This window comes from Leptinotarsa decemlineata, unplaced genomic scaffold (genome assembly GCF_025532065.1).
Source record: "Leptinotarsa decemlineata unplaced genomic scaffold, Ldec_3_MD MMD2_tig00000251_RagTag_RagTag, whole genome shotgun sequence".
Lineage (NCBI taxonomy): Eukaryota > Metazoa > Arthropoda > Insecta > Coleoptera > Chrysomelidae > Leptinotarsa > Leptinotarsa decemlineata.
The window spans coordinates 2,227,845-2,241,755 of record NW_027412547.1 but is presented as its reverse complement, the minus strand read 5'-3'; the positions used below and the strand labels follow the sequence as shown (position 1 = coordinate 2,241,755).

The window sequence follows — 13,911 nt, the reverse complement described above, 5'->3', positions numbered from 1 at the left end:
CAGATCACATGAAAATTAGTCAAAATTTTGGGTGTTCGAAGTAATGGTTTCAATTTTGAGTTGTGGAATTCAGTCAGGAATCATTTTGAATATGAAACAATTGCGAAATTGAAAGAGGTGTATTCGAAAACAAATCTTTAATTAATAACAATGTAAATAATATAACTTGATAAATCATTTCATAAGAATGGTAGGTACCTAGAAATAAGTCATAAAAATTGTTCAAAGTGATGCCCATTAGATATTATACAGGCTTCGAAAAGTCGAATCACTTCTCTCGTACAAGTCGCTCTTACAATATCAGGCGTAATATCACTACACGCTAGTCGAATTTTCATTTACAGATCATCCACATTCAAAGGGGGGGTAGTGAAAACAATATCTTTTAAATAACCCCATAGGAAAAAATCAAGCGGTGATAAATCTGGGGAACGACCCTTATTACCAATCCATCCATTTGGGTACGTTCTATCCAGATATTCAGTAACAACCTGTGAATTGTGAGGAGGAGCACCATCTTGTTGCCACCAAATTCCTTGTCGTTCTGCTATGGGAATATCTTCCATCAACTGGATCAAATCATTTTCTAGAAATTGTAAATATCGCAATCCATTGAGATTTTCATTGAAAAAGTAAGGTCCTATGATGCGGCCATTGAACAATCCACACCATACATTAATACCCCAAGTAGTTTGAAAATTACTTTCGCGGACCCAGTGGGGATTTTCTTGAGACCAATAGTGACTGTTATGTCGATTCACAACTCCATTATTGTGGAATCGCGATTCATCGCTCCACAAAATTTGACTGAATACGTTAGGACTTTCATGTAATATTACCTGAATACAAGCAATGAATTCAAGTCGTCGTTAAAAGTCCGTGGGTTTCAAACCTTGTACCAACTGAATTTTGAATGGGTGGTATTTATTTTCTTTCAGAATTCTCTGTACATTAGATTTACTCACACCGACTTCTTCTGCAACAGTACGGATAGAAACATGTGGATGAATAATAATATAAGCCAACACATTGATCTCTAAATCTTCAGTTCTAACAGATCTCGTATGATGACGATGCTTTATAGTAGAAGGAAATGACCCAGTTCGCAATTTTCCTACAACTCTCGAAAAAGTCATTCGTGACGGAATGGGTCTGTCTGGAAAACGTTCTTGGTATAGACGTTGTGCTTGACGGCAGTTTTTCTGACATTCCCCAAAAATTAATAACATATCAATGCAATCACTTGGACTAAACGCGAAAGGCATACTGGAGTTTTCGCACAAAGAACACAGTTACTGTTTTGCAAAGAATCACTGAATCGAACTGACAAGTAGATACCATTCAACAACATTTGTTACTATGGCATCAACAAGCATAAGCTACTTGATAAAATTGTGCAATATAAAGCAATTCACCCTCAAGTTAGTCACATTCTCAAGAATTTCAATATTATATTCAACTGATATCGATATCGTATCGTAGAGGTGAGAATAATGGTTTGTATTCAGTAGTATTCTAGTTCAATTTAATAAAAGATATAGACTGGATTCGTGTACGAGTAAATAAGTTTTTTTGAAACTTTATATTTAAGGAAAAGTGCAATAACTCAACAACGCCGTAACCGAATTTCAAAAACCAAACATGAAATGATATCAGAATTTAACGTAGCATCTGAATATGTAATGATATACAGGGCGTTCTATTATAAAAAATGGAATTTTGGTCTGTAGCACCTACACCAAACACCCATATATATATATATATATATATATATATATATATATATATATATATATATATATATATATATATATATATATATATATATATATATATTCCTAAATATATTCGGGAAGTGCTGGGTGGACCAACGCCCCGTTCATATACCGGGCTCACCAATATGCAATGAACAAATATATATATATATATATATATATATATATATATATATATATATAAGGTGCAACTCGGAAAGTCATTGAATCGTAAAGAATACAAGGTAATCGTCATTTCAAAATCGTTGTGAGTTGATATGAAATTGCTATCTATTCTTATGAAATTATAAATATTTATTTCTTGCTCAAGATCGATCAAAAACATCAGTTTATTTTTAATATACTCGTAGTGGCGTGAACTTCAAAAATATTGGGTTTAAGTTTGTTATTTTATCTGATACAATTGTTTTGAAATATTTGAAGGCCCCCAGTGTTTGTTAGTGGACCTACTTTCTCAACAATATATATGTCACAGGAAGTTAGATTGCTAAAAAGAGGTCAATGAGAAACAGAGAAGTATTCTTGAAGAGGATCCACATAGAAGATTCAAATCTGTACAACTATGTCAGTCAGACGAAAAGAAACATTGGTACCCGCCTTGTCGAGCACAAGCGAAGTTGCCGATTGGAACACACCGAGGAGTCTGCAGATTCCTGGGGGGCCCCGCGTCGGTTCGTCGGAGTTGCACTCAGACGGCTAACCGTGTCTGACGAGAAAATGGTTCGACAGAAACTTCTGGTCTCGCGATGTGGCACTGGTGTATTTTCTGCAAGCTGCGCTCGCGCACGTTTTGCCCTCTTCTGCATTTCGATTTCAAAGTTTCCCTAGTATGGCTCTGACGAGGAAATAATCAGAGGGAAGGATTCACGGAAATCTAATATTTTTAGTTCACCCTTGCATCGCGAAACTACTTTCCTATCCAAGGCCTACAGTGTGAACTGAGCTAGTTGTTCAGGAACGAGGACCCCAGCGGTTGAACTGCAGCCTAGGATGAGGGCCGCTCGCAGGATAAGGTAGACAGGTATCGAAATCCTGGAAGGTTCCAACGGTTAAGTTGAGTCGTTTGCCCGACGGACGTAACTAATCATGTCTTGACCCTCTCAAATTTAGGCTCGATATACCGCTGCTTCGTTGGCACCGTTTGGTTTCCACAGGGTACCTGAGCAACTTTAGTAGGGTAAGTAGGTAGGTAGGTCTAAAGTAAGTGGGTCTATTCGACCCTCTACCGCAACCCATAAGGGTTTATTCACACTCGGCCAAATGAACCCAGCTTCTTAACGAAGCCGATTATTTTGTATGATAGATATAATAGATAGATACATTTATTTCAACAGAGTATTTTATAATCATTCACAGGAGTGGCAGAAAATTTTTGTCTGAGAAATACGTCAAAAGGAAAATTGTAAAGATATCAAATATGTGTAAAATATGAACGAAATTATGAAAGCCTGCTCAGGCAAGGACAGAAAGATAGCCATGTTCAGCGCCACCTACACACCTATCGTGGCGAAATGGTGTGTTCATAACATGAAAGGATTAGTCAGAGTGACTGTAGGACAGAGAAACGCTGCAACTGACCTGGTGGATCAGGAGCTTCTATTTGTGGGGAATGAACAAGGGAAACTGTTGGCTTTCAGGGATTTGGTGAGGAAAGGACTAAGTCCCCCTGTTCTCGTGTTTGTCCAGAGCAAAGAAAGAGCCCAGCAGTTATTCAATGAGCTCATATATGATAGCATTAATATCGATGCAATTCATGCGAATAGGACTCAGTTACAGAGGGATAACACCGTGAGGAGCTTTCGTGAAGGTCGTATCTGGGTGTTGATTTGCACTGAGCTCATGGCACGTGGTATTGACTTCAAAGGTGTCAATCTGGTTATAAATTATGATTTTCCTCCTTCTGCCATTTCATACGTACATAGGGTAGGGAGAGCAGGTAGAGCAGGCCGAAGAGGAAAGGCAGTCACTTTTTTCACTACAGAAGACACTGCTAATTTGAGAAGTATAGCTCACGTTTTGAAAGACTCTGGGTGTGACGTACCTCCTTACATGTTGACAATGAAGAAAGTTGCCAGGAAAGTCAGGAAACAGTTAGAGATAAGCGCCCCCAAGAGAGATGATATAACAACGAAACCTCTGTTCGACAGAATAAAAGGAGGAAAAAAGAGAAAATTCAGAGAAGTGAATGCTCATTTCAAGAAGAACATGAAACAACTTCCACAGAAGTCCAAGAAGGATAAAGTCAAGAAGAAATCAGACAGCTGAATCGTTTGGTTTTCAAAAAGTTGTTTTTATTAAATAAAACTCGAAAAAAAAATCAGTTGTATGATTTTGTGTACATATAAATCTAAAAATGAAGCATTCAAAATGAATTGCTTCAAGTTTCAAACACAATTACAAACATATTAAAATGTGCGTCATATTGCGCATGATTACTGAAAGTAGAGACAATTTCTATAAATACATAGCGCAATTTTGAATAAAATTTTGTTTCATAAATTTCCACAGGCCAGAAAATATTCATCAGTGTTGTAGGGCTCCAGATTACATAAGAATTTTCTTACAGATTTCAGAAATCTGTAAGCAACGACAATATCTTTTATGTTTTTCGGAAGATTATTATAAAATTTCATTCCAGCGTAGATAGTGCTACGTTCATATAGGGATTTCGCATGGATGGGATATGAGAAGTCTTTTTTTTGTCTTGTCTCGTAAATATGCGTTTTGCGATGTATGTCAAAATGTCCTGGATGATTGATAATAAATTTTATCGATTCATATATATAGATTGCTGACACAGTAAGTAGTTTGTTGATCTTAAAGGCTCCTCTGCAGGAATCTCTTGTATTTATATTAAAGATTATTCTGATATTTTTTTTGACATAGGAAAACTCTATTAAACCCATGACATGAGCCCCAGATGATTATCCCTTGTCTCATAGCGGAGTAAAAATTCGCATAATATACTGCAACTAGTGCTGTGAGTGGTCTTTCAGGTCAGATGGTGAGAATACGGATCTGCCGAACTCAAAGAACCTGATTTGGTCCCCAGCGGGGCGAGCACAAAGTATATGCTCTGCTGTTTCATCATTTTCCAGACAGAGGCGACACACACTTTCTTCCGACAGTTCAAGTCTCTGCATATGATGATTCAAGTGACAGTGACCTGTAAGAAGCCCTTTTAGACATCGTAGTTCATCCCTACTGTAGATCAACAACTGTTTGGAATCAAGCTTCGAAGGGTGAATGAACGCCTTGGAGTGAGCCAATCCTGGAAGATTCTGCCAGAAGTCCATGACTCTTCTTGCCATCCAGGTGTTGAGTGTTTGTTTGGCAAAGCCCAAAGCGACGCCAATGACAGGTTCTGGTCCAATGAAGCCACTTGCAGCACCCTCCTTTGCGAGAGAGTCAGCAAATTCATTGCCTCCCAGGCCAGTATGGCCAGGAATCCAGACCAGAGACAATCTGTTTAGTCTTCCTATCGAGGAGAGTCTTTTTTGGCAGTTTGCTACCAAGTTAGACGTTGCTCGGTGGGAGCCAAGCGCTTCCAAAGTCGCTTGACTGTCCAAAAATATTTTTATTGACTTGTGAGTGAGGTTGGATTTATCCAATCTCTCCTCACACAATTCAATAGCGTAAATTTCCGCTTGAAATACAGTCGTATAAGTTCCTAGGCAGGTTGATATCTCTGTCCTGGTCCAGGGTCTGTGTCCTGGGTCTGCGACTGAAAACACCTGCGCCAGAACCGGAAGGTGTTTTTGATCCATCTGTGAACTAACTACTGTCTGCTCATGTATCATGGACTGGTACAATCAAGAATACAGTATGGATTGATCTTCTGGGGTAACTCTGCATATACTGACCGCATTTTTAAGGTTCAGAAAAGAGTCATTCGCTGTATGGACAAGTCTCGTCCACTGGACTCTTGTAAACCACTGTTTAAAAAATTCAACATCCTACCATTGCCGTGCTTATACATATTACAGCTAGTGTTATTTATCTATGATAATAAACACCTATATCCAAAAAACTCTGATATACATAATTACGCTACTCGGGGTGAACATACTTTATACCACCCCTACTCTCGCTTGAGTGTGAGTCAAAATTCCCCAAAATACTTGGGTATTAAATGTTTCAATAAAATAACAACTTTTATAGGGATCAATAAAAGTAGAACTGTAATGAGGAATGAACTTTATGATTTCTTGTTGGATAGCTGCGCTTCTACAGTATGGATGAATTTCTTGCTTTCAGTGCTTAGATAAATGACTTAGTTTATTTTATACATGTAGTCTTCTCTTTTAAGTTTTTTCAAGGTCAAACATTTTTGTTTTGCTTTTAGCGTTTTACTTTTGACTAGTCCAATGACTTTTCTCACGTTTTTAGTCTTGTAATTATGTATGCGTGAAAATTTTAGTGATGAATAAAACTATTTCTATTTCTGCTCTTGATGTTTCCTTCTCCCGCAGGACCCAGTCCACTCTACTCGGGAATAGTACTTCATAAGGCAGTTCGTAGTTGACAGTTGGAGGCATAAAGTCAGAGGTCATTTCCAGAATGCTGTGACTTTCAATGTCAATCAACAGTCTGTTGCACTCTGCATTGAATTTATCTGTGCAATTGGCAATGTGCACAAGTCTGTATGCAGTCCATCTAGCCTCTCTTTTCAGGAAAATGTGGAGAGGAGGTAGATCTAGAAAGATCTCCATGGCCGCTGACGGTGTGGTACTGATGTCACCACTGATAGCCAGACAAGCCTGTCTCTGTAAGCCAGAGAGCTTCGCTTGGGCCGTTTTCTGTAAAGCCTTCGGCCACCAAACAATTGCACCATACGTGATCATTGGTCTAACAATCATCACATAAATCCAATGGATTTGTTTGGGACCTAAACCCCAAGTTTTACCACAAATCCTTCGACATGTCCATAGAGACAGTCTGGCTTTGTGTAAAACTTTTTCCAAGTGAGCGTTCCAGGTGAGTCTTCAGTGTCAAGTGAGTGTTCATACTCATGTCTAAAGTCTAAAACTCATATGGTAACACGTTAAAAAATGTCAAACATATACAGGGTGTAACTAAATAAGTGTAAAACATTTAAGGAGGTGATTCCTCATCGAAAAAAGGATAGGATCTTTCATATAAAGAAATTTCATTGGAGCATCCCTTGTTAAGATACAGCCCCTCAAAGGGAGTACATAAAATTTGTATAACAATTTTTTCACAAGCACTAAGAAAGTTACAATATTGAAATTAACCTGACGTTTTGTACTACCAAAAAGACACTTAGCCAGAAATTTATTTAGTTTACCCCATGGTTGTAAGGGGTGGAAAACGCAACCCCTAAAATGTATTTCCAATGTAACTTTTTGTCTTATTATTTGTTTACCATCTGAGAATTTATTTCCAATAGCCTGTTTCATTCTAAACAAAAAATGTCTCTTGGGATTTTTGCCAAAAATAAACCAGTTCGCAGCAAAAAATTATTTTACGAACAACTACAGCGATAGTGACAATTAAATTGGTATGACGCTGTCAGTTTGTGAATTTTCGAAATTGAATAAATACTAATTCTGTATTGTTGTTCTGTTCTTAATTTGTTTCTTCAATAATTCACTTGTTATTAAAATGGCATACACAAATGAGGAAATGGCTGATATGCATTCCGTTTACGGTCTGTCGCAAGGGAATGGGTTAGAAGCTTTTACAACAGGGGTGGCCAACTTGATTAGACATAAGATCTACTGTTTACTGACGAAACCCTGTGCGATCTACCACTTACATACTTCTTGAAATCCTAAATGAAACAGCATAGTGTTTAGTACACAATCATAAAATATTTTTTATTGAACAGTCTTAGGAGTTCCTTTTCGTATCACATATGATATTGTTTCCTTCAATTTACTTAATACTTTGGATTGGAAGTCTGAGTTGATGATGTTTAATCAACATTTATAGGTCCTATCTATATATTAGTGTGAGCATGGCGTCACAGTATCGTCCACTAGTTTAGCATAATCTGGTTTGTAGTTGGAAATTGTCAACCTTAAAGAATCCAATGTATGAGCGTCTGTCAAGCGAGAACGGTGTTTATTTTTGTTTGTTTTAAGTAGGAAAATGCTGACTCACATAAATATGTTGAACTAAAACACGAATGAAGTTGTTCAACACATTTCTTCAAATTTGGATATTTTTCGTTGGAAACCAATGCCCAGAAATCTTGACCTGAGGATGACCTTGCTTTAAGAAATATGTCGCAGCGCAGAGTAATAATTTCGTTTTGTAACATCATGTGCTCCATTTGAATTATATCTGCGAATTTTGTAGCCAATTCATAGATATCACTATGAGCAATGGAATCATTAAACGGGTAACTGATGAATTGAACCAATTTCTCAATTTTTTTGAAATCACTAAAGCGAATTTCGAAGTCTGCTATCACTGCCCTAATTTCTGTCGTGAACTTCTCAGAAATTTCTCGTGAAATTGTAGGTAGGATGTTTTTCCATATCATCCTTGATCCAAGTTGTTCAAATGTTGTCTTCTCTATGTCAACTATCATAGACGCTGTTTGACTTTGAAATGCTGCAATAGAACTCATCATTTCTGTTAATGTTTTATTCTTGCCTTGTAGATTCAGATTTAATGTACTCAGTTTTCCAGTAAAATCGGCCAAGAAAGCTAAATCACATTGCCAGTCTAAGTTACGTTGCGCAGTCTGGTCTATTTATTTATATTTTTTGCCTTGCTACGATCGACCGGTCGATCGCGATCGACCGGTTGGCCACCCCTGTTCTAGAAGATATGCTGAAATGTATCCTCAACGGCAGTATCCTTCACATAGAATATTTGCTCGACTTCATCAAAGATTACGAAAATATGGTTCATTCGACAAAATAACGCAGGATTATGGTCGCCATCGAGAAGTACAAAAACCACAGCTTGAGGAAGCAGTACTTAATTTGATTGAAGAACATCCTACTACCATTACTAAAAAGATTGCTTTGCAGCTAAATGTTGATCATATGACGGTATTTCGAATTTTAAAGGAACAACTCTTATACCCTTACCATCTGCAACAAGTACGGGCACTGTTACCGCGAGACTTTCCAAACCGTCTTGAAGTTTGCAATTGGATGCTGAAAATGATTGGAACAAATTGTGACTTTCTAAGACGAAAGAATTCACAGACGAATGTAGTTTTTCTCGGGACAAGATTATTAATTTTCATAATTACCACATATGGGCTGATGAAAACCCTCACGCTATTGTCGAAACTAACCATCAAGATCAGTTTTCTCTTAACGTGTGGCTCGGAGTTATTGGGAATGATTCAATTGGACCTCATTTTCCACCTCCTCGATTAAATGGTGAGGCATACGTTCAATTTTTAAGAGAAGTGCATCCAGTACTGCTGGAGAAAGTTCCTTTGGGCGTCAGAAGAGACATGTTTTTTATACATGATGGGGCTCCCGCCCATTTTAGTCAAGTACCACATCAGCATTTAACTGAAACATATGCAAATCAGTGGATAGGTCGAGGAGGACCACAGAACTGGCCCGCTCGATCCCCGGATCTCAACCCTCTCGATTTCTTTATTTGGGACCATTTACAGCATTTGGTTTATCGTACTCCTGTTCGCGATGTAGAGGACTTAAGAAACCGCATCATCGATGCGTGCAGGGTAATCAGAGAGACTCCAGGAATATTTGATAGAATACGTGGCTCAATGCGCCGACGTCTAAACGCATGCGTAATGTCTGAAGGGAGACATATTGAACATTTACTATGATTTCTACATGTTGTGTTTTGTTATTGATAAATTAGTTTCACTTATTACCTTTAATCGTTTAATGCAGTTTTCAACTACAAAATAACAATAAATCCAGTTCGCATTTATGACAATGTATCTCTGTAGTTGTTTATAAAATAATTTTTTGCTGCGAACTGGTTTATTTTGGGCAAAAAACCAAAGAGACATTTTTTGTTTAGAATAAAACAGGCTATTCGAAATAAATTTTTGAATGGTAAACAAATAATAAGACAAAAAGTTACATTGGAAATAAATTTCAGGGGTTGCGTTTTCCACCCCTTTCAACCATGGGGTAAACCAAATCAATTACTGGCTAAGTGTCTTTTTGGTAGTACAAAACTTTAAGTTAATTTCAATATTGTAACTTTTTCAGTGCTTGTGAAAAAAATTGTTATACAAATTTTATGTACCCACTTTAAGGGGCTATATCTTAACAAGGGATTCTCCAATGAAGTTTCTTTATATGAAAGATCCTATCTTTTTTTTCGATGAGGAATCACCTCCTTAAATGTTTTACACTTATTCAGTTACATCCTGTATAGAGCTCCTAACATTGGTAAAATTTCATCTTTAACATGTTCTATGTGTCCTGACTAGTTTAACTTATCATCTATTATGAGTCCCAAACACTTGGTTTTTGCAACAATAATTTTCTTAATTTAATATTTCCACAAATTCTACTTTTTTGTTCAAATAGCATGTAAAATGTAAACGGTTTTCGCAGAGTTCACCTTAAGTTTATTATATGCAAGCCAATTTGAGTATTTTGAGAGATCTTCATTAACTGTGTTCTCCAGTAAATGTAAATCATATTCACTGTACAAAAGGACTGTGTCATCAGTGAACGTGAAATACCTTCCCTTAAGCCCGGCTTGCCTCAGTGACAGTACTGTCAGTGTATACAACAGAGGTCCCATAACGGATCCCTGTGGTACGCCCCAATTACTTTTTTAAAAGTTCACTCATGCTCTCAAGAACAGCGACAAACTGGGATCTTTCCTTTAAAAATGTTTCAATGAGAGACAAATGTTTTGTAGACTCAAATAAAACAGTAAATAAAGGAATATTACATTGTATATATAATCAATAAAAAGAAATTAACTGAGTCCGCTTTTAAGTTTTCATAATAATGTTTAAAATATCGTATGGCCACATTCTACTCAAGACAATAATATTGCTACAAAAATAACTCACATGAAAATGACAAATCGATGATGACAAAGATTTTAAATAACTTGTAGAGTTTTTCGCTTAGTTGCAAAATTCTAAATCAAATTAGGCACTTGTACTATTTTTGTTTTAAGGGGAACTCACTATTATACAGTTGACAAAAAATTCAACATGTGCATTGCTAAATTAAAATCATTAATATTCAATGAAAAGATTTGAAAATCGCAACTATTTTTCCCAAATGGGCTTGTTTTGGATGTATATGAATATTTGGGGAGCTGTAATATAATTTTCCAAAATTTATATCTCATAACATTAAAATACATTGTGGTATTTATTTGAAGATGATCGTGTTTTGTGATGGGAATGGCCAATATTTGATGAAAATCCGTAACATATTCGAAAGTAACACTTTATTATGAAATCAAAAGTGAAAACTATCGAAGAGAGATACATATGTACGAGGAAATAAATTTCGAAATATCAATCTCTCCCACACACTAGGGTGTGGTGAACGACTGTCGAAAAACAACTACTTCCTCGGCTAAAACCACGCTGGATATTGAATTATATCCGACAGACATTTATGCAAGACACCCCACAGAGGTTAGTCTCGCAGATGTTTCCCAGCAGCAGGCCCATGCCTAAATTATTCAAGTAGATCACCTGCAGACCGCGGTTTCAAGGTATCACCTCTCCTCAGTACAGGAAAGATCCTACCCAGACAGCCAAGTGTCTGGGACTCGATTAATTTCAACAGGGCTCCGCTACATATATGAAACTTTTGTCTGATAGGAAGATTGTTAACTAGTAACAACTCCATCTCGTGATCAAAACCCCAAGCGGGGAAGAAACATCCCCTATATCAACTCTAACAGAAATCAAAAGTGAAAACTATCTAAGAGAGATACATATGTAGGTAGCTGGGAGACATATTTAGAAGCTTATTTCGAAACATGTATTTCCTTGTAAGTATGTATCTCTCCTCGATGTCATGTCTCTTGGACGTGTTGAAATCAATAGAGTCACAGACACTTTGCTGTCTGGGTAGGATCTTTCCTGTACTGACGAGAGGTAATACCTCGAAACCGCGGTCTGCAGACGATCTACTTGAATAATTTCAGCATGGCCTGTTGCTGGATGAACGAGAAACATCTGTGAGGAATCTTGCATAAATGACTGTCGGATATAATTCAATATCCAGCCTGGTTTTACCGGGAAAGTAGTTGTTTTTCGACAGACGTTTACCACGCCCTACTGGGTAGGTAGTTGGGAGAAATTGATATTTCGAAATCTATTTCGATTTATTTACTTTATTATCAAATTTTCACTGAACAGTTTACAAAAATGTAACAAGTGTTTCATGCTGTCTAAATTCTACCTAATTTGTGTCTTACATGATATTTAACAATTTGAATCTTATGACCTTCTATCTACCAGAGTTTAGGTATAAACTTATTGAAAATTCAAACATCATAAAACAAATTGTATCTGAATTTAGAGGGTATATTTTTAGGAGAGATTAATTTTTGGGAAAGTTTTCTGCCTTCTACTTCTCCATTTTGCTACAAAAAATGTGGGAATCTTCCAAAGAAAGGGAGGAAGCAATCAATTCCAAAAATTGACTCTATACAAAGGTGTGTAGATCATGCAAAGAAACAACTTTCAAACACAAACCGGAAGAGAAAGTCCTCCCAAAACAGCTATTTTCATATAAACATTGAATTACAGGAAAGAAAAATACTTTCGATATTATTATTGTAATAAACACTTTCATATGAACGCTGAATTATACGAAAAACGATTTTATCTATTCCGTTTGTTTTCCGAACATTCGTATGGAATCCAATCAGACATAATTCACAGGATTCCTACACAATATAATTAATGAAAGAAGTAAAATTTCACTAAATGGAACAGTGTCATCCTCACTGCTAGACATCCGATGAACGAATTGAGTGTCTTTTCTTATTTTGCTACTGAAGAGCCGATAAGTAGTGGGGATGACAGTGTTCCATGTAAGTGAAATTTTACTTCTTTCAATAATTATATTGTGTAGGAATCCCGTGAATGATATGTGATTCGATTCCATACGAATGTTTGGAATACAAACGGAATAGAGAAAAGTGTTTTTTGTATAATTCAGCTTTCACATTAAAGTATTTGTTTCGAAAGTATTATTCTTTCGTGTAATTCAATATGTATATGAAAATAGCTGTTTTAGGACCTTTTTCCCAGTTTGTGCCTGAAAGTTACTTCTTTGCATGGTCTCCACATCTTTGTATAGAGTTATTTTTTAAAATTGATTGCCTCCTTCCTTTCTCTGGAACACTCCCACATTTGTGTATCAAGATGGAGAAGTAGAAAGCCGATAATTTTCTTTTGCCAAAAATTGTATCTATCCATTAATCGAACATGTGATAAACCAACTGTCAATTATGGAAAAACAAGAGGGAAATAATTCAATTCTAAATCCCTCCATCTATTAATTTCTAAACATTCCAAAAGATTAACTTTTAAACCATTCTTTCGAATGAAACACGTAATAGTTGTCGTTGAACTAATACCCCTTTGCCAGAAGATGGTTTGCAAATGTGGAATTGTTATTCACATTCGAAACAATACTTCTATGTTCTTTTATTCTTTGGGAAAAAGTTCTCTCAGTTTGGCCAATATCAAGTTTAGGGCACGAACCACAATTTAACTTAAATACTACTGATCTATCCGACAATGAAGTTTTGTGCGTATTGTTGTCGATAAATTTACTTAAATTATTATCTGTCCAGTAAGTCTTTCCTATTCAAAAAGAATGGAGTCAATATCTTTGTAACCATTGACAGCAATTTGTTCAATAAAACTCTGTTCTCCCTGAAAATTACTTCCTGACAGTGGAATATTCAATAGTCTCGTCCAAAACTTCATATTGGCTAAACAGGAAGAACCTTTTCCGAAAGGATGAAAGAGCATAGGGGTAGTTTCTCGAATAAAACGACCAGTTCCACATTTGCAAACCATCTTATTGCAGAGAGGCATAAGTTCAACAACGACTACGATGAATTACATTCTAATGTGAAAATTGGTAACTAGTTTATCACATGTCCATTTAATGAGTAGGTAAAATTTCATTTATATTTTGATTTGGATTTTCAATAAGTA

The 13,911-nt window shown here is 36.5% G+C and overlaps 1 protein-coding gene across 1 annotated transcript; it reads left to right on the top strand.

Moving 5' to 3' along the window:
• Nucleotides 1–2,175: 2,175 nt before the first annotated feature.
• On the top strand, nt 2,176–4,117 carry LOC141481634 (probable ATP-dependent RNA helicase DDX52). The gene has a single exon (XM_074173495.1). The coding sequence runs from the start codon at nt 3,204–3,206 to the stop codon at nt 4,038–4,040; it is 837 nt and encodes a 278-aa protein (XP_074029596.1). The 5' UTR covers nt 2,176–3,203; the 3' UTR covers nt 4,041–4,117.
• Nucleotides 4,118–13,911: the final 9,794 nt, after the last annotated feature.